Raw genomic sequence first — 22421 nt, forward strand, 5'->3', positions numbered from 1 at the left:
AAGACAAGTCCAGCCTTGAAGCTGTGGCAAGAATTGTGAATGTCAAAGTCAAAGATGAAGGGGACTTTTCGGAATCTTAATGAATACACAGCAATCCAACCTTTTTTTAATTAATTACACCCTGTGAGGAATGCCGAACCTACACGTGCCGTTTTTATTTATCAGTGCTGGGGGTGACTCGCTCTTCCTTTCTGACCTGAATACCTTAGAAGCTAAGGATTTGTATGTCCTCCAAATGTGTATGTGTGTCCTCAATGTAATGGTGTGCGTGTGTGTGTTTTAAAGCTCTTGGCTGGGTGAATAAAATATTCATGGTGCCATGGTGGGATTGGCTGCTGTGCAAAGAGCGGGCTGACAGGGTAGAGCAGAGCACTCCGTGTTCTGAAGCAACTCGCTCCCTCCCTCTCACCCTCCCTTTGTATAAAGAGATGAGCAGAGGAAGAGGGAACAGACAAGTGTGTCCCTGTTGCTGTTATTGCTTGGCTCACACACACAGCATAGACAACCGTCAGAGAGAAGGAACTAGCTACCGTCTCTCCTGCATTTGCTTTGTGGGTGTTTTAGTCTAAATGGATAAACAGAAAAGAGGGGAACATGTGCTTACGGTATGTCTGCTCATGTGTTTATGCGCATTTATGTGTTTGTGAACCTGTGGTCATTGTCAGCTCCTTGACAGGATCTATTGGCTCTGCATGTACGCTAGTGCACTGTGTTTATATTAGTTTGCCAGCTTGTGTTCTTCTACAATAAAGTGTTAATGAACAGGGCAGGTGGTCAAAGCATTCGACTCTAATAAGGAAAAACGCACGATGCGAGTGGGGTGAAAGAGAGAGTGAGGTACTGTTACCTCACTAGATACATATTGCCTCTAGGAACTGAAGGATTTTTTTTTCATATACATGTATTCTTTGATTGCCCAAAGCAGCATGAGCGAGAGAAAATCGTTTGAAACAGTTATGGCTGCTTGAAGGAGCGGGACAAGGAGAATGGGAGGGCTAAGAACAGTAAAAAAAAAAGAGGTAAAATGGATATTGTAAATTTAACAAGGAGCTTGCTGTTTACAGAAATAATATATACTACTTTAAATAAATACAATTGAAATGCATGTTTTTACCCAAATGGAAAAACTGAATTGTCCAGAGTGAGAGCAAGAAGGGAATGTTTAGGTTGGTTGCATGTATAGAGATAGGCAAACATTGTCAGAGACAGACAATACAATTTCCAATTTTTGTATTTATAGCAGATGGATGTTTGAGATACTGCAGGTTTGGAAATTTTGATGATACACTACATTACCATTGGAATAACTTCCAGGTTCTTTGGATAAGATAATTGAACCACAGGTCTCAGGAAATATTAGATACAGTAGACAAGTTTAAGCTTCGGGATAGTAAATAATTCAGTGGCAACTCGGCAAAATATGGCAATATATTGCTGCCGTGTCATTTTTAATTTCAATCTCTGTGTTTTCTTTAGTGTCACAAACCTGGTAATCAGTATTTGGTGTCAAAGTACAGGATATATCAGGACTGCTTGATAATTCCAAGTAGTCTGAATCACGATTATGTGTGGTGGATGTTAATGTTACAGATTACGTGAACAATTTTGTGAATGTCATCATTATTATATTTAGTATTGTGTAAGGTTTCATTGGGTTGTAGTAAACCACAAATAAGTTCTGGATAAGCAACTAATGAACAAAAATTATCGAATTCAAACATTCTCCAAAATAATTTATAAGAAAAAAAGACTTCTAAAATAAATTGAAGACAGTTTCTGTTGTCGCTTTGTAATCTGAATCCAAAGTCAAAATTTTGCAGTAGCAACTGGGATTTTTATGTGCCTTAAAGGTCAGTTGGAAGGTCCTATAAAAAGGACAGTGCTACTTACAAAGGTTGGAAATGCTCTGCAGGTTAACGTGCATTAGGGAAAGCATGGCATATGCTGCACAGTGTAAAAGCCTGTTTTGCCTAACAAGCTGCAGTGCAGGAGCACGACAACCCAAACTGGACATTACATCTCTTTTCACATTCTTTGGGTGTGGAATTGTCACACAGATTAACAGCATTATAGTGAGCAGTTTTCCAAAAATTTTCACAAGATATTGACCAGAATAATAAATTAGAGCAACTTCTCTGAGGGCTAATCCCTTCTGTTTTCACATTGTCTGCTCAAAGTTTGTTACTCAGCTGCAATGCTTCAGCCAATGTCTTCTGCACTATTCTCTCTTCCTTTCTTAGGTGAACAATTTATTAGCCTGGAAACCTTGGTCATATGCATATATAAAGTTGCTGTTGTGCTTTTTTTGTTTAATGTTTTCAGACAATAATATATCTAAATTAGTGACATGCTAAATTAGCAGTCAGCTAGCTGCCTTGAAGAATGCATCTAATGTTGAAAGTTTTGAAGAGAATTACTGCTCAAATGGCAGAGCGGAAGAATCTCTAACTTTGACAAGGGCTAAAGTTTTAATGACATCTGGAATATGACATATCCAGTCAATAGTGTTGACTGATAGTGTGCTTTTGTAAAAGAAGCTATTTCTACACTATCACATCTCACTTTGCTGGACAGTGTAAGACTGGAGTAAGGTCATCTTCTCTGAGTCCATTTTTCAACTTTGCCCAGCCTCTAATGTTTTTATGGTTAGATGGAGACCTGTGGAGGCCTGCAAGCCCCAAAGTCTTGCACTGACCTTTGAATGCAGAAGAGGATCAGTGTTGATCAGGGAGTACTTCAGTAATGGTGGAATTAGGCAGACGTTTCTTTTTGAACAATGCATCAATAAGGGTACAAACAAAAATCATCCTAGAAAAACATTCCTCATGCTAAGACTGTGCAACAGCACAGTCCTCTATGCCACGCAGCTAATGGAATCAAGGTCTGGATAAAGGATCATCACATCAAGAGCCTGTCATTGCCAGCCCAATCTCCACATCTGAACCCTGTTAAAAACCTCTGGAATGACACAGAAGGAAGATGGATGTTCACAAACCAGCAAGCAAAGTTGAGCAGTTTGATTTCTGGCAGAAAGACTGGTGGAGAGTCGCCAAACAGCAGTTACGGTGTGTTCAGACCAAATGCGTTTTGAGCGTCAAAAACGCTCAAAATGCTGAACACTCAACGCTGGTCACTAAACTGCCACTTTTATGTCCAACGCCCAAAACGCTCCCAACGCTCCTGCCGCGTCTGCCGCTTGTCTGGAGCGAGCGGCAAACGCGGCGGAAAAGAGAGTGGGAAAGGATGGCGGATTCGGTAGAGCGATGGCATGGTTTTATTTAATAAATAAAGCTAGAGAACGTTGTCGTAGGGCAGTGATAGTCAGTGTTAATGCAACAAGAGCCGCACTCAGCAGAGAGCTGCCACTCCCCCAAACAAAGCGTTGCTAGGCAGTGTATCCTGCTACGTTGCCAAATCAGTAACATTCAGCTTTTTAGCAAGGAATGGTGATCCTAAATATTGCACGGAGTAATGGCATCTCATCCCCGTGTCTGGGTTCACCACAGGAATCCTCCAGGAGCTGCGAGCTAATCGCTCTGATTGGTTGATGCCCCGCGTCAAGCGGCAGAAGTTCAGCTTTGCCCATCTCCGGCTTTTGACGCGTGTTCCGTGTGGAACGTGCATTCCGTGCTGAATGCCGACGCCCAAAACGCGACGTGAGAAAGCTCAACGCCCCCTTGCCGCGCCTCCACATAGACTTTACACGGAAACCTGCTGCTCTTGACGCTCAAAACGCGTTCGGTCTGAACACATCGTTAGAGCAGTTTGAGCCGTGGTCTCTTTATTTTTTTCACCAATGACAATGACAGTGTCAGTTTTGGGCAGCTGTTTTGTCATATTTTTCCCCAGAAACAGCTGGCTGTGACACTGTTCCAAACATTTATCTGGGTAACACCACTGCTACAAGCAGATATGTTGTCAAATTTAATTGTCTGAATATGTTTTCAGATGTGTGTCTCTCAGTACAGCGGTTGCTCTCTGCCAACCAGCTGAGTTTGCTTGCAAACTGACAGTGAGCAACTCTGGTGAGAAATTTCTGGCAGTGCAAATGAAAAAAACAAAACAAAAACAACAACAACAAACAAACATAAAATAGTGTGTTGACAAGCTGTAAAGTGTGTACTGCTCATGTTTTGGAGGATAAATCAATTTTTGTGTTGTTCAGGTCACAATGGATTAAATGGATGGAACATTTAGAATAATGACGATGACACTGATGATCATTAAAATGATTATATGAACAAGATAAATGTACATTAAAATATTAATAAGGCAAATGGATTTAGAGGCTGTACTTAGCTGATATTAATATAAGGACATTGACAAATATTGCCTGGTTAATGCATTAGACACATTGTATACAAATTCTTTTATACTTGTAATTAGGCTTGAGGTGTTTGCATTTTATCCAGTATAAGTTCAGCATGTACAAGTTGATAATGCTGTTGACCTCCATTTTGCAAATACCCTGTCTTGCGCCTGTGTTTGTAGTGGTGTCATTGTAAATTGAATTAGTCTCTTCTGATGGTAACCTGGAATGACTCCTACTACAGAGGATTTTCCCCATTTCACAGTTAACTAAAAGCAGCTTCGCTGATCTTTACTGATTTAATATCATAAAAATATTAAATAATGAACTCCTTTGAATTTTCTGTAACGAGATTCTGCTGGAGTTGAAGCTGTGGAACACAAATGCTCGTCTATGAATATACAGCTGCATCTTTTCCATCTTATGATCTATTTTTGGCAAAGCATGTTTTGGGTGTTGTGTTCAGGCTTTTTCCCCTCAACAGCTTGGAGAGATGTCCCAAATTTAAAAAGAGCTTAATCTTTATTACGCTTGTTTCATACCAATCATATGAATATTTCCCACATGTGAAAGAAGCTGCTATAGGATCTGCATTTATCACTTGGTGGGGCAGCTAATATTAATCTGTGGTTCATGTTTCCAGGCATTTCATAATGTCATTTTAATTGGTTCAAAAATTAATAATGTTATCTTTTGTAGTGTTTTTTCTGACACATTTTCTTGTTTCATAAAAGGAAAAAGGAAAATCTCACTTATGAGCTGCTGATGAGACAAGAAAGACTGAATTTACAAACAACTGAAAGTATTACTTTTATAGTAATGCACTAAATTGCAGAGTATAGTATTGCAGACTATGTTAGTGGTTTATTCACAATAGCATAGTCATTGTTTACATACATACATTTTCACAGAGACCTTTTCAAAACCTGAAATCACAGTCATCTTGTTTTACTGGGCAAACTTTCATGTAAATTCCATCGGCAAGTACAAAGTGTTTTCTTGCAAGGTGAAAGGACACAGGCTACAGCTGATTTGTACTGCCCAAGATTCACTTGAGCAATAAATCCTCACTTGTTCATAAACCATTTACAAAATTAGCAGCTAAGCTCACGCCTAAACAAGAGAACACCCTGTAATCACCCACTCTTACAGTAAAACTCCATTAGCCTTTAAGTCTGTAGACATATGGCATGGAAACCGTAGTAAACAAAAGCGTTTTTCACTTGATGTGTAGATGCCTTTCACCATCCATTAAAAATACACAATAGCACACAACAGCAAAGAAATACTGCTGTGTTTTTTTTAGTGCTACAGCACAGTTCAACTAGGTAGAGCAAGGCTAGTGATGCACCAGGGTCAATGGGTGCATCTGGTTCTTCTGAACTCGCTCTAGAGGTGACATTATGTTTCCCTGAGATGTACATAAGCCACGCTAGAGTAGAAAGGAACACTATAGCTTATTTTTAAAATTCAAACATGGTTCAATTTATTCATTTATTTTAAAATCATTATTTTTCATGCTTTTACCATAATATCTATATGTGGTTATGGTTGTCGACTTTAGCAGGTACTTGACTTCCTGCTTTGAATCAGTCCGGTTTGGCAATGTGTCAAAAGAACTACAGTTTTTAATGATATGGGGAACATTTTTGCTCACTGGGTGCATACAGGATTAAACACGAGGCAAAGCATTTTGACTGATTCTTTTTTGTTGTTGTTGTGGTTATATACAACAGATGCAGCCAGAGACACATCTGCCTTCTGTCAACCTCCCTGTATTCATGGCAGTTTTTCTTACTCAGCTGGCAACTCTTCCCTCCTACAAGCCCTTCCTGCTGATGCAGGCCATTTATGCCCTCAAAGCACAGCTGTGGTCGAGCCACAGGGGTTTATTTTTGACAAAGCTATGCAACAGGTTGCATCATGTGCCCTTGGATTGTACCAAGCAACATGGGGTTGAGGGCACAACAGACTCCAACATTAGCTTACAATTAACTAAACTAGCCGGATGAAAATGTGCACAGAATGCACAATTCGGGACTTTGGCATGCAAACAAGTGCTAATATAGCTGAAGTAACAGATTTTGTTAAGCAGCATTTTAAGGAGCTTAATGATAAAGCAACTCTCATGAAGAATGTTTACCAGCAAAGCTTTGCCCGTAAACATGGTTTCATGTGACATTTACAGTATAGAGGTGTAAAATTAATAGCTAAAACTCTGTTTCTACAAAAAACTACAATAATTATTTAAAATTAATTGTCTCAGGGGAAAGTGTAAATACAGAGCAGCTTCTTAAACCCCTTTCCGCCTCTTCTAACCACTGGTGTTTTTTCTTATTGCAAGCCACTTTTTTTCATCTGTCTCAATAAATAATATATTCTTATAAGACCTTGTGTAAATCTATTTAAACACATACTATACATTAGAATTATGTGCAAATTTGTGCTTAGATTATTATGGATTTTTATTCTAAATCCAAATTCATTAATTTCTTCATTCATTCATTAATTCATTATCCTAACCACTTAATCCAGTGAAGGGTCACAGGGAAGTTGGAGCCTATCCCAGCCGTCTTTGGGCAAAAGGCAGGGTACACACTGGACAGCTCGCCAGTCCATTGCAGGGCCAAATCCAAATTTAAAAGAATTTATTTTTACTTTAAGGTAAATAGATTTTTACTCTCTGGTATACTGTGGACGTACCCAGTGGATCCAGAAGATACTTACTAATCTGTTTGTAATGTGCAGCCACAGTTACTTGTATGCTTGATCACAACTGATCATCACCAGCCAGGTTAGTTTTCGCCATTCTTTGCACTTTGCATCTTATAGTTGATGAACTGCACTTAATAGAGACTGGGAGGTTTCTAGTTGCTCTTTGAATAGTATGTCTTTTCATCATCAAGGTGCTGTCTGGTCATTGTTGCCCACTACCATGCACATCCACCAGGAGTAGAGATACCCATACACAGACATGCAAATTTACAAGTGCACACAGACACAAGCACAGATGGCATCGCTCGTTGTAGGAGGGGGGACTAACAAGAGCTTGAGTATGATAATAATGTGTAAAAATCTGAATGTCACTGAAGACATATTAATAATAGTAAGCCAGTAATGGAACATGGTGAGCGGAAGATGAAAACAGTGCATGCTTTCTGTCCAAATGAAAATGTGGTCAGTAAGGGTGACTGGCATGTTGGGACACACAAGTCCCTGACATCATTCCAGTATCAGGTATCCTAGCATGTGGCCATCGTCACGTTTTGTTTCCACTGTGTCCTACTTGGAAGTAGTGGCTCTACGTGATTGGTTTGGTGGAATATAAAGATCCTCCCATTATTTATTTATTTTAGCATCAGTTCTTTTCCATCAATATATCAGAAGAAAGGGGGATATTATTTCTTTAAATATTCTCTTATTGAAAAATATCACATATTTAAGAATTCATAAAAAGGCACCGAGGTGCATGCCAGAAGATAAACAGAGAATTAAAAGATAAATCTGGCAGTCAGAATTAAGATAACCCCAGTCCCTCTGTCGTATACATTCAGAGCAAACGATATTCTAAAATTAGTTTTTCTTATGTGGCTGTAAGAAATTATAATTAAGTGACAGACCTGCTGTTTGTAGAGTCAAGCATATCTCTTGATGCTGTATGAATCTTATTACGTAGTTTTTTTTTTGTTTTTTTTAACCTTTTAAACCAAAATGGTTTCGCTACTGGTACAGAGCTGCACTTCTAAGTTAATTTCAGGATGAACTGGTTTGGTTTTCCACAGCCAGAGAGCCACGAGAGAGCCATGGTATTATGTCAGTAATAGTGTCTTTCACTACATATGTGACCCTTCTCCCCATCAGATTCAGATTTTCTGTTGATGGCCACAGTGCTGGAAAGCAGTGTGTCTTCACAGAAACAAGAGCATACCATCATGTTTGTGTTCGGAGCCAGCTGATGTCTTCACATCATCAGTCTTGTGTTTAGATTACGAGCCACACTCACATACGGCACTAAGTCCACACACACTTTCAGTGGCATGCTTTTTTTATTATTTAAATTTATCTATACAATTTCACACATCGTGCATTAGTGTCTTGTAGGATGCTTCGACATATGGTCCAGGAAAGCCAGGGATCAGTCCAGGGATCACGTCAGGGTTGGCAGATGACCACACTTCCTCCTGAGCTACAGCTGCCCCCCTAAACAAATTCGAGTTCATGTTGTTCCACTGCTGCTGCGACTTCATATCCACTCCGCAGCTCCGTTTATATTGTTCCCTCTTGAATTAAATGCACTAGATACCAGACTAATCCTGGAGTTTTAAACATGGTGGTCTTAACATTTCACTCTAACCCCTTCCCTTGCTCCTGTTGCAAATGGTTCTTTTCTCTTTCCCAACACACATTCCAGTTTGCTTTGCTTATTTGGTTTGGTGGTGGAAGTGGACATTTTTAGAAATTTGATATCATGAGAAGAAACAAATGAATTCTGTTTATTTATTTATTTTTTGTACTGTGACCCAGTACAGCATCTGTAAAAGTTTATATGTTCTGGTTAGATGCACATGGACTCCTTGGTCATCAGTAATTCTGTTTTTGGTGTGTATCTGTTTCTGTTGTAAAAAATACTCTTACTAATGGTAAGTGAAACTGGACTTCTCCTTTAGACCAGGTTTGGATTAAGAAATGTTTTCTGTTTTTTCTGCTGTTTTTTTTTGTTGTTGTTGTTCTTCATTTTGAAAAACACATTTTCACTGCGTTCTAAACAAAATGATCATTTCTCTTTTTTAAAGGGGTCCTATTATGGTATTTGGAGTTTTCTGAGCTTTCTACAGTGTTACAGTGTTGAATCCTCATCAGACATGTGAACGGCACTGTTTTATATCACCTAAACGCATGTTTGAGTTTGAGTTTGAGTTCCAGCACGCTTTCCGTTCGGTTTCCATGGCAACGAAAAACGCGTGTTTTTTTCTACTTGGAAATCCTTGTGACGTCCCGGGGGATAAGGTTCGGTGATTGGTTACCTTCTACTGGTTAACAAGGGCATGTACAAATACATCAGGCGGGTGGAAAATGTTGGATAAAGTTATTTCGAACGATGGCTGGTGAGTTTACCAAAGAGAGACATCCTGCTGCATTCCTTGCTGTGGGTTGCTGTTTTCCACTTTGTTTTCAGGGTCTGATTCAGGTTCCAACATGTAGGGCTGTATGCTATGTGTTGACATTGTATTTAGTTTTTTTATTGAGTTCATATTAGCCTAATCCTTCTGTTTATGAGATGTTACAATGACGGCGAAAGCAGGTGCGGTGCGCGCTCCTGATGTAGTGCAGTGGCGGGAGGCGGGGCTTAATGCGGAAGAGTCTCAATCGACTCGTTTTGCCCACAGGCTGATCTGACAGCCTACGGAGAGGGTTGGTCTGAAGTAAATAAAGCGATTTGTGACAATAACTCGATCAATCCCAGCCCTTGTGGTCTCAGAAATAAAAATAAATTAGCCTGAAATGCACATAATAGTTCCACTTTAAAAAGATTAAATATCAGCATGACATGTATTTGCCGTTAATTATCCTAGCAGCTTGATGTGTACTCTAAACTGGATCTTCTCATCTAGAGGTGTTTCCATGACAGTTATATCAGGCTTATTAGTTTCAATGAAGTCATAACCCCTGTTTTAATGAGTGTAGTCAGCGTCTTTGAGTTGCTATGAAACTTGACCTTTATGGCAGGGGTGATAAAATGAATAGATTTCCAATACAGCCTAATTTGTTTGTGGAGCACAGTACATACCCTCATAAAATTGCTACACCATATCATGTTTAAGATTATTAAAGACTTGTGTGGTTAAGTTCTGCATATCTTTTTCTCTTTACTGAGTGTATTACTTTTAAAAAAGGAGATATATTATTACATGTGCTGAGCAGTTAGTGCATGTTTGCACATTTGATGGGGTAAGTGGTTTCTCTTAAATGTAATAGGTTAAGTCATGTGGAAAGGAACCATTGGTCATGTTAAAATAAACAATTTTCAATTTATTGCATTTATGCCATTAAAACACAACAACAAGGTATAGTTTAGTAATTAATAATGTACAAATTAATGTGCATGAAGGACAAGACTTCAGCTAAAAAAAAAAACCCAACAAACTGCATATTATTTTTTTCAATCTTTTTTATTGTTCAGATAGGGGATTAAATGAAACTGGTTCATATCTTTAAAGTTTGATTTCTATTTCTCAGAGACATCAAGCCATATCGGAAAGAACATTTTGATTTCAAAGGAGCTACATGGAAAAATGTATATGCAATGGGAAAAATGTCTTTCTGAGTTTGTATAAATTAATAAAAGTTGGAATGTGGCTAATTTTAATCCTGTCCTCTTTCTTTCTTCTCTCTCTTTTTCATCATCCTTACAAGGGTTTAGATGAGGAGGCGTTAGTTGACCATGGAAAGACCAGCTTCACCACTCTCTCTAACTATGAAAAGGACGAACTGGAAAGTAGGTTTTAGGCCACCAAGGCTGAAATAAGTCGTATTAATATGTTTGTTTGTTTTAAATAACAACCTTTGCTCCTTCTAGATCCACATCACAATCTTTCTTCCATTAATACAGTGTATTGATTTATGACATCCTTTGAGCTTTTTCTCTCTGTCCTGATAAGCAGATTGATTTTTCCTCTCTAGCCTCTGTCATCCCATCAGTCTTTTCTCTCCTTCTTTTCTGTCCATCTGTAGCTTTTTGCTTGTGTGTCCCTTATGTCTTCCCCTGCATCCTGCATCTTGGTGTCATTCCTCGGGGTTCTTTCTCAAATCAAAGAGAGATGACTCATCTGTGAAAAATGGGCTTTGGCAGAGTGTGCAGGGTGAAGATAGGCTGTTTTCATGTGTGTGATCAGTTCCGCTGTGGTAGTGGTAATGAGAGGAAACAATGAGGGGGGGTGAGTTAATTAAATAATGTGCAATGATTTCCTTCAAATGGGTTAATTTATGTAAAGAAATGCAGAGAACTGACTCAACTTCTGTTTCAGTGATTATTATGTCTGCTCATTGGGAAGTGACAATTTCCACTGTTTTCACTAATGTTTCATTAGATTAGTGATGATAAACTAAATGTTTTGTTCCTTGGTTTTATTATTATTATTGCAACTTTCTGGAGAAGAATCAGACTTGGTTGTTCATTTGTCAGTGGACAAAATATTTAACTTAACATGATCATCAGTAGAAAATGTCATAATATAACGTCAGATTCCACATATAGTTTTTTAATGGAATGTGGAATGTGTAACTAGATTTCTTCAGTTTTATAGCTTTTATATGAAATGTTACCTTTCTTTCCCAGGCCACAGAGCAGTGTACGTAGGTGTCCATGTTCCTCTCGGAAGGGAAAACAAACGAAGGCATCGCCACAGAGGACACAGACATCACAGAAAGAAGAAAGAAAAAGACTCAGAAGATGGAAAGGAAGATGGCAGGGAATCCCCAACTTATGGTGTTTTTTTTTTTTTTTTAAACCTCCTTACACTTGTTGTATTAATGCCTCTCGTTTCTACCATACATTTTGCCACCTTTCTCCTTTACTTGTACAAATTCTCTCTGTGGTCTTACATTTTATTTCTTTATGCAGTAGCTTGCAGTCAATGGCTATTTTAGAGTTACATCATGTAAATTCAGTGACACACCATAAGGATTCACATGGTCAACGTACATATAAAATCCCTTCATAGTACATATTGCCCAGCCAAGAGCTGACTGTGAGACACAGGCCATGTTTATGTTTGCAAATAGAGTGACAGAAGTGAAGTCTAATAACTAGTAGTAACTTGAGTGGCAGGTGGTGGTACTTTCTAATGCCAGATATTAACTGTAATGTCAATAGCAGATTTATTCAACCCTTGATGGTACTTCAGAAAATCACCAGTGCTCTAAAGAACATATAGAAACATAGATTACCAGACTTTACATAAAATTGGATGCATTTTCATTAATGAGGACTAGTTTATGTTAATCAAGGAAATAAGGAGAGCGTAGATACAGAAAACAAATCCTGTTAAAATACTTGCGTCACTTAGAAACAAATATGTTATGGTGGTATGATTTAGAATAAGACCCGACTTAATGCTCAGGTTTCCAAGTTATAACATCACTTTGCTGCAGCTTGATGTGTTTCTTCATCTTCGAGCTCTGAATAAAACATTTTGCTGCAAAAAGCACTGAAGGCCACTGTGAATGAGCATCTAACAGATTGAAGGCTATGACATTTGAATAATGTGCATGCTCTTTGTGTGAGAAGTTGCGTCATTTTAGCCGCAAGACAACAATACTTTGGATTCTGCAAAGATGTACATGATGATGGCAAAAAAAGACACAATTATTACCTTTTTTTTTAAGAGAATGTACCAGATCAGTTTTCTATGTTTAGTTCTATACTTGCCCTGATATACATCTGGACCTAAAATCAAACCATCTATCCTGTATACTTATGCTGGACAAAGGTCTTAGCACCGACTCCACCTTCTAATATAGTAGATAGAAGCATTACAGTGGTGGTCACCCCAACATGTGATCTTACCTGCTTCAGAAGGGATCAGTGGTGTTTTTACTGGCTAGACCCCCCACACATACTCACCTAAGTTGTAAAGCAAACCCCAAGAAATTTACAAAAAAAAAAATATATATATATATCCTTTAATTTTTGCAACAAGATACTATAATAGATTTTCACTCCACAAATAGGTCTGTAATGCTAGGATACAGTTGAAATTAATTGCATCGAGTCAAATCTGTCGTTTGGAATGATCTTTTTAAGATGCAGAGTCGTTTACTTTTAATTTTCCTCACTCAAAAGCAGTTCTTGATATGTTTAAAGCTGTATTAATAATACCCTAGCTTGCAGTGGTTCATTATGCATTGTTTGGAAGTAGCTGTGATGTATTACTTTGTAGTATTACTATGGGTAACAAAAACTAACACTGAGATTGACCTTTTGTCCACTATGTCCAGATACACCATCCCAAAGGGTACAGTTCATATTGGGAACAGAAGACGATGACCTCGAGCACATCCCTCATGACCTCTTCACTGAGATGGACGAGCTCTCATTCAGAGATGGAAGGGCCACTGAATGGAGAGAAACGGCCAGGTCAGAAAGCAAGTGAATGGATTAAAGGCACAATAAATAAAAAAAGCTACAGGAAGTAAAAACAGAACAATTTAAAGAAGAATAGAATAGCAAACAGATTCACAAAGTAGAAAACTTATTGCCAGTATTGAATCATACTTAATCTTTCTGTCTGTGTTTCTTCAGGCTTCAATGCTCATAACATTTTAAGGTTATTGAGGAAGCAACAGCATGCAAGTTTATTTGCTAAAAAGTAAATCAGATGTTTATCAAATATGTATTTAAATGGACAGAACAACTCTGACCTCAAGAATCAGCATTTTATTGACCCGTGTGATGCCTAAAGACTTGTAGCCCTGAATTCTGTTAGTTTTATGTACAATTAGTAGTCTTCAGTGTTATAATACACTGCTGTTCTAGATTTGTTGGATAATAATATTAACTATAAATCCTGATTAGGATTTGCATGTGTTACTATGAGTTTAAACAATTAGCGTCAGTGACCGTTTATCAGTATACTTGCAAACAACTGAACTTTGCTTCCAGCATAATTCCTTTCTTTGAATGTACATTAGGAAACACAACAGGAATGGCATGAAATTGTCCACACTGCTGACGTCTGGACTCATGCATCTGTTTATCATAACTTAATGAAACTGCTATGAAACCTCAGGTTGGAGAGCTAAGGAGGCAAAAACTGCGTTCATGCTCAGCTGCAGCTCATTAAACTTTAACAGGCTTGTTTTGTCCAATTCTTGGGAGTGAGGAAGGATAATTGTGACTTAACTTGGCATTTGAGACATTGTTTTTCTCCACACAGAAAATGTGCACAATAGGGGGACAGATTTGGCATATGAGTCATTGAGTTTTCTCTTTGTCTGTGGTCTAAGTGAATGTTTTTATTGGAGAAAATGTAACTGATCTGTAAGAGCCTGGACAATCTTTTTCTCATGTATTCTTTTCTAATAAAAAAAAAAAACATGGCTTTTTTTTGGTTCATTTTAATTGTTTGGATTTAAGTTAAACTGCGCTTTGTGGATTCTCCAGATGGTTGAAATTTGAAGAGGATGTGGAAGACGGTGGAGAAAGGTGGAGTAAGCCTTATGTGGCCACGTTGTCACTTCACAGCTTATTTGAACTGCGCAGCTGCATACTGAATGGCACAGTCATGCTGGATATGAGGGCCAACAGTATTGAAGACATTGCAGGTAAACTTTAAAATATTCTTTGAGATCCACCCCCCTGTAAGATCCAGGACCTGTTGATACACAGGATTTCTATGTTTTAAAATATATAGTTGGAAAAAAGATAGAGAGAAATGTCAAGAATAAATCCTTTCTATTAAAAATTGATTCAGTGTTGGTTTTCATGCTGGTGTTTTTGTGTGACTCAGACATGGTGATAGACAGCATGGTGGCATCAGGTCAGCTGAAGGAGGATCTGCGCGACAAGGTGCGGGAAGCGATGCTGAAGAAACATCACCATCAGAACGAGAGAAAGCTCAGCAATCGCATCCCTCTGGTGCGCTCCATTGCTGACATAGGCAAGAAACATTCTGACCCATTCTTGCTTGAAAGAAACGGTGAGATCCTACAGCGCACTCACATTTCTTTTTCCTCCATCCGTTCCACCACTGGGGAACTGTTCTTAAAAATCCGCTGTTCAAATCCCTTACTGCCAGCGTTGGAGTTGGATGGTAAATGTGAGTAAAATTTAGAGAACAACCTCAGTCCTCTTAGTGGAAGAGAAATTTGGGTGCTAATAAGTGTGCTAACCTGTATGGCTGGCCTGACTTTGGGGTTTGAATTGACGACCGTTTCTGCATCTCATGGTGGCATTTGAGAAATGATGCTTCACCTGCGACTGGAGTCAGCTTTGTATTAATTTATGTTCTTTTCTTTTTTTGTGAATGGGCATGGACAAAGAGGTGTTTGCAAAGCATTGAAAGAATCTTTGGTGTGGTGTGCAACCTAAGTTGTAAAATGAATGAGAGGTCACATTCTTCACTTCCACAGCTTGTTCTACTTGTTGGGCTGGCTTTTTTTTTTTTTTTGTCATCAAACTGCAATGCAAAATATCAAAAGATATATGTCTTAGAGGTTGGTGACAGCAGTGGTTGCTGTTTGAAAGGTGTATGGAAAAAAAAAAAAAGCGAACGTAACATGAAATATTTATGACTGGTCTGTTTGTGGTTGAGCACTTGTTTGCTTGGTGCACTGAGATCATGCAAACTCATCCTCTTCAGCATGCAATTCTCTCTCTGAACTCAGAGTTTTGCCTCTGGTCAGTCATTAAGTGTGATTGGTTTGTTTGAAAGTTGATTATAATGCATTTTCTGGCCCTCGCACATCCTCTTACGTGCTTCACCATTCATTCTTACTGCCCACTGTGCACACCTATGCTTTTGCAAGCACAGAACTTTCTAACCACACCACCGCCGCGCTCATCCCGCCTATCTTTTCTCGCTTTCTTTCCTTCAGATACCATCTGTGTAATTTACCTCTGCTTCATATGTTTACCCTCTCTGTTCCATCCCCTGTTCCTGTACCTTCTCCTTACCCTCCTTCTATCTCTTCCTTCTCCTCTCCTCTTTTTTTGCCATTGTCTCCTCTGTTAGGAGAGGGCCTCTCCTCTTCACGTCTCTCTCTCCACAAGCCAGGGTCAGCCTCCTCTGTCTCCAACCTGTCACAGAGACGGGAGTCAAGAGTCTCCATCCTGCTCAACCATCTCCTGCCCTCCTCTTCCTACAACAGTGGGCTGTCCCCAGGCCATTCTCCCCTCAGCACCCCTCAAAATACCCCTTCATCTTTTCGCCGCTCCGCTCAGAGCCCTTCACAAATCCATGGTGCTGGTCTCGGCCCCCAAGGCATCCCAGAGGTGGTGGTATCTCCTCCTGAGGATGATGGGCCGGCAAACTCCACAGAAGAGGACACAGTATCACCGCAGCTCGGCCGGCGAGCATCCTCGGCATCCCAGAATGTTGAGCTGCTGCCCTTAGAAGGCAAATATCTGTGTAGCCTGCCAGTGTGAGTCACAGCTTGAACAGAGAACACTAGCACTCGCATGAAAGCCCTGCTTCCCTCTTAACATCCAACCTTGCGGCCATTTCATCAATAACCCACGGCAAGTCTAACTTGCTGAGACACTGTATTTATCCACTTTTTTTACACTATTTTCTGCCTTTTATTGCCCTTGAAATTCTTGGTGCTTTTCCCTAGTCAAATGTTCCCCTACACATTCCTGAGCATCTGCGCTTTGCTTGGCCACGTTCCCCCTTCCTTCACTGCTGTTTCATGGCTACCTCCCAAAATGTTATGTTCTCTCCTACTGTGGTGTTCTATTTTTTTTAGCTTACCTCATCATATATTACTCAGGGATTTTCATGTAAAATCTATCAGAGGGGGAGTGTGTCCTGATCTGGTTTATTTCCATGTTTAGTCATTGGTTTATCCAAACTTAGATATGTATTGGACACATGTTTACAATGAACTCAGTTTCACAGAGACAGTCTTAAAACAGAAAAGCCATTACCATTGGGTGGAGGAACTAGCTATATTCTCTGAGGAAGTTCAAAAGGTTTGACTGCTTTCCAGTTATGGTTTAGTGCAGGGTTATGCATGAACTGTCTTGCCTAATTTATATAACTCAGAGCTGTTCTGGTTTCATTTACACAACCTCTCTCCTTTGAAAGGTAATATGGGGATCTGTTTAGGTTTTGTTATTTACTTCCTTATACTGTTGTAGTAGGAATAGGTCCCATCTGAAGGTAATACTGTTGCATACTCAGAGTATAGTCATGTTGCTGCTCAGTTACATACTGGTGCTTAGCCATGAGACATCCCTGCTTGTATTTGGAGTTGTGTATGTTTTATTGACATGGCTGTTCCTCCTTAATTTTTCCTAATTGCATCATTTGGCACCCAAATGTTATCCTCCTCATCAGTTTCTATTAATAAACATTCTTTTACCCGATTAAAAAGTCTACTGAGAGCAATATACACCAGCAGCAAGGCCAATTATAAGTCTGAGACAACAGTTTGCCAGTGTGATAGTACATACAGTGCCAACATGCACTTACTGTGACGTTTTGTTCCTCCCAAACCAAGCTGTGTGAGTTTATTATTAGACTCTGTGCGCATGTGTGTACATGCATCTGTTTGTTTCACCCTGGGAATGGCTCTGTTTCAAAGTACAGGCCAGTTATATCAAGCAGTGACTTGGTGGGAATTTGAAAGGTTGGGGAGGTCTTATTATAGCCAATAAGCTTCTGTAATTGTACCCTCTTCTAAGAAAACATTAAAAGGCAAGCATCTTGACATGGGTTTACCCAGTGGAAGGTTTCAAACCTTTCAAACTCCATATTATTGAAGTAAAGAGCATGGTCTAGTGCCCATTTAAGGTTGTGAAAGCTATTCTGCTTCATAGTGTTGACTTGCAACCTTGCATTGAACATTACATAATTAGAGAGAAAAATGCTTTAACATGCAGCCATCAGCCACAATATTGAAACTGCTAATAAGCAAGTAGAAAAACGATCTCATTACCAAAGTAGACCCACCTGGCAAGGGATTAAATATGCTGCAAGTAAGTGAGCAGTTAAGTTGTCAAATCTGACAGTTGAGCCTGTGCATCTGACAGTTGAGCCTGTGCATCTCCATAACGGCGATTATTGTGTCAGGGTCCTGCTGTGGTTTGTACTCACGTATAAACAGGGTCACGATTGTCCGAAGCTCACTGAAGTGTGTGGGAATAAAGGCTGGCCTATGTGATCTTTTCCCCCCCGAGGAGCAATTCTCACAAACTCACAAACACGGTAATTCTAGCTGTGATAAGCAAGGTGTCAGAAAGATACTGTGGAGTGTTATGGGTTTTTTTTTTGTTTGGGTTGATGGATCAGAGTGCATCAAAGTGAGTATTCTGACACCTGTTTGTAGCTGAAAACAAAGTGGACGGGTAAACGTCAGAAAAAGAAGAAGGTGGTCTAGTTTGATGAGTTGTGCTTTGTGTTTCCATCTTGTGTATATGCTGGTGTTTGTCTATTGTTTACATGAGGATTAAAAGGGGATTATGGGAAGAGAATGAGTAGGCAGAAGCTGTGTGATAATCTGGGAAATGTTCTCTTTGAAAATTCTTGTGGATGTTTCTTGAACACGTGTCACCCATCTGAACATTGCTAAATACTGTTAACACCCTTCTTGTATTTGGTGTTTCTTGAAGGCAGTCGCCTTGTTGAGCCGAAAAGGTGTCAGAATCAACATACTTTAACAAGAACGGTTCCAATGTTGTGGCTGACCGATGTATACAAGGATGCCATGTAATCACAGAAAATGAAGTCATGAAATTTATTCCCTGCAATGATATATCCTAATGATCCCCACATTAATGCCCCTTGAGGTTTAAATTGTTATTTTAGCTCCACCAGAAGCATTTAGAAATACTTGCTAATCATGCAAACATCTGTGTGCATATGTGTAAATTCTCTACATTTAGTTTTTTAATATATATTACAAAAACGACAGAAGGTTACTAGCACAAGAAACATGATGCACTTGTGTCACTTCTCATTTACTGGAAAATCAGGCGCCACCAGTCACACACAGTCGTCAGAAAATCTTATCTAATTTCAGTTATTAATGTCAATCTTTTGTATCCAAAAGAGTTCGCAAAGTGACACCACAGTTTGAAAGGCTGGTATGGGGGGAGCATTCCAGAGCTTAGTCCTCCTGAATGAAGTCTGTTGGCAAACACAACATAAACTAATCCCTCCCATATTCCTAAAGGCTTTGTTGGGTATGTGAGCAATCATGCTTCTGTTCGGCCATCGCAGCTACCCGGAATCCACTGGGGTTACACCAGGGTACAGTTCAAGGGTACGCATCACTGGCCAAACCAAATGGTGGCTGAAATGTCACACTTAAATTCTGATTAGAGGGCTTTGTCAATAAATAATGATTTGACATGTTACTCAAGCCTGCGCTTGTATTGATGAGTTAATGTGCTTTTGTAAGTGTGGAAATGCAAAACAAGGGAAAAAAATGGTAAAAGAAGTGTTACCGCAGAAATTCAGGGGATAGTGACTTATGCTATCCTTTGATTCAAATACATTGCTCCCTCATTTCATCCCCCTCTCTCATGTCACCTCAAGTGCTAGCGTTTCCTGTATCTGGTATGGCTCAAATAACATCAGCGGTGTTGAAGTGTGCGGCCTACTATGCACAGACATATATAAAGGTGATGAAATCACAGGAAGGTGAACTGTCAGGAATATCAAACACATCCACCCATCTATAGCCCAAAGCTTACATGAATTCTAGATAAGCAGGACTGGCCCGAGTGCCAGAGCAATAAGCTCAACAGATGGGTAGCAATCAAAATTACTCTGTGTGAAATACATATTTTCCCTGAAATGCCATGACAGCATTGCAACTCTGTATCACTTATATCTGTGAAGTTATAAACCTTGTGGAAGAATTCACTTAAATTGCATCTGAAAACCTAAAATACAACAGACTGAGTTGCATTATTTACCTTTTGTCTCATAGTACTCCAGATAAAGACTTTGATTCTCTAGAAATGGTAACATTTCATATTTGCTACAATTTGGTGAACTGCACACTGGAGAAATGAAGTAGAAACATCCAGGAAAGACCAATTCCCTGGCCTGTTAAATACAGAGATGAGTAAATATTATCAATCCAATATTTTTGTTAGAATCAGTAGAATACATAAAATTAAACAGTAATTGATTTTTAACTTGTCATATTGCATCATTAATATCTGCTGGCAGCATTGTAATATTGTGGTATTATGGGATTTTGCGAAGGAGAAAAATGCCGGTGAAATTGCCTCCCCTGTGTTGAGCGCATTCTAGAAATGAACCTGAAGTTTTGGTACGCAAGGGTGATCTAGTCATGTTTTCCATGACTTTCAATAGATAAAAAAATACTATTATGCTTTCTTATTTCTTTAAATTTCACATTTGAATTGAGAGACCATGTAAAAAGGGAATATTTTAACAATCTGCATTTTGTAGTGAACACATAGCTGCACCTTTTTTTCTTTTTTTTTTGCTGCAGTGCTTACACAGTGCTTTCATCACTGGTTTCATCACTGTTTTTCTGTCCCTCCCAGGACCATTGGTGCCTCAGACATCTGTCCCAAACAACCTGGATAGCAACAAGGCATTGGAGAGGAGGCCATCTAAAGTAGGGGTCAGTAGAGAAAGCAGCAGTGTGGACTTCAGCAAGGTAACCTCAGTACAGTACTGAGCACAGGCACAGTCCATCATGGTGAAGGGGCCATCATCAAAATCCATTTGCGTTTTCTCATTCCTTGGCTTCACAGTCATTTTGTGTTGAAAACATTCTTTGTAACATTTTCACACCACCTTTTTCGGGGGATGGGGGGCAGTAAGCAGCATTTCAAGTTACTGCTCCTCCTGTACTGGACAAATAACATTAATCATCAAAGTGGATGTCTTTGGTTATGTAACTGTTTAGTTTTGAAAATCCACCTCCGTTTCATGGCTTCCATTCATCCTCCTGTTTCTCAGGGCGACATCCATATAAAAAAAAAAAATGGCAGGCCGCCATAAGTTGTTATAAAACCAGCTATTTGCCTGCCAAAAAATAAGGTGCAGTGTATATATGAGTCATAGAAAACAGAAGGATGAAGGAATATTCATTTCAGCTGAGGGATAAAAAAAAATGCTTGCTTGCATGCCATGCTTATCATCTCACGTAAAAAGAATTTTACTTGGAGAACATATCATACATTTATTACAATGGACCATCTTTGCTCAGTACTGTGTAGATCTGTACTTTGTGACTACATTGCTTTTTTTGTGTTGCCATCCTCTACATTACCATGTCTTTATTTATTTTTTTTGTTTAGCATGTGTTTGCTTCTACTGAAAATGGTGTTCTGCTAACATATTCTCTGCCACAACCTCTATTTCTTCATCCTTAACTGTGTAAATTATTTTGCAATTTCATTCATTCAGGTGGACATGAATTTTATGAAAAAGATTCCCCCCGGTGCTGAGGCCTCAAATGTTCTGGTGGGAGAGGTGGACTTCCTGGAGAAGCCTATAATAGCATTTGTTCGCTTGTCACCGGCTGTCCTTATCACAGGCCTCACTGAGGTACCTGTGCCCACAAGGTACAGTAATCTGTTATTACAAATGAGATGTTCAATAAAAGTCACTAGTCTATACAGGTTATTACAAAAAGGAAGCAGCTTTAAGAAAACCGATAAATGTATAAAGGTCTTATGCTTATGGGATTGTGTAACCAGGGGATTGTCTTAATTTGGCTGTTTCCTATGTTTATAGTCTAAAGCTGGGGGTGTCCAGCTCTGGTCCTGGAGGTCCACAATCATGCAGACTAATAATATATGTGTCCCACTTCAGGGTCTTACTGTATAATACTGCAGTCATCCAGAAAGCAGTAAGAGGGCACCATTAGGTCTATTTTTATCACCACACTTTGGGGGAATTCTTTAAAGTAAATATGGTTCAGTTCGGTTACGTTTACCACCATAAGCAGACAAGCTGGGATGGCAGTAGCATTGGCTGATAGTCTACTTAATGACAACAAATGAATTTAATTACACGGGTCTCACCAGCATTCTTTTTGACTGAGGTTAATATTACCTGAACAGGGAGCGCTCTCTGCACAAGGAGTGCTCGTCTGGGCTGTCTCCTTGACATGTTTTCAATTTTGACCCACAGGTAAATGAAAAGAAATCAAATGAAAAAATTTCTGGTTCCATTTTATTTTGATTTTTTTTATATTTCCGGGTTTTATGGGAAGGAATTTGTGGGAAGAAAGGGAACACTTTAACTGGATAGCTATCACATCTTCAGTTGCTAAGCAACGTGGGACTGAAGGCCTATGGGTAATCCTTTCACACGAGTTAGGTTGTCTCATTTCAGTAACAGTAAGTGCCTTCGGAGTGTGCAGTCTAAGAAGAACACTCCACAGAAAGTAGTCTGCA

General features: G+C 39.3%; 1 protein-coding gene across 6 annotated transcripts in view; it reads left to right on the forward strand.

Moving 5' to 3' along the window:
* The window catches only part of LOC306769810 (sodium bicarbonate cotransporter 3-like), a 53527-nt gene that overhangs the window by 10139 nt on the left and 20967 nt on the right, over positions 1 to 22421 (forward strand). For 2 of the 6 annotated variants that reach the window (XM_079258532.1, XM_079258530.1), the window contains exons 2-9: positions 10724 to 10805; positions 11646 to 11795; positions 13307 to 13445; positions 14472 to 14632; positions 14818 to 15006; positions 16042 to 16425; positions 20556 to 20635; positions 21427 to 21584. In XM_079258532.1, the coding sequence (XP_079114658.1) occupies positions 10724 to 10805; positions 11646 to 11795; positions 13307 to 13445; positions 14472 to 14632; positions 14818 to 15006; positions 16042 to 16425; positions 20556 to 20635; positions 21427 to 21584 (1343 nt within the window). Of the gene's footprint in view, positions 1 to 468; positions 606 to 10723; positions 10806 to 11645; positions 11796 to 13306; positions 13446 to 14471; positions 14633 to 14817; positions 15007 to 16041; positions 16426 to 20555; positions 20672 to 21426; positions 21585 to 22421 lie in introns of those variants that run through there. The other 4 variants (XM_079258531.1, XM_079258535.1, XM_079258533.1 and 1 more) reach the window with 4 other exon arrangements.

Source organism: Telmatherina bonti (genome assembly GCF_933228915.1).
Source record: "Telmatherina bonti genome assembly, chromosome: 19".
In the NCBI taxonomy this organism is placed as follows: Eukaryota; Metazoa; Chordata; class Actinopteri; order Atheriniformes; family Telmatherinidae; genus Telmatherina; species Telmatherina bonti.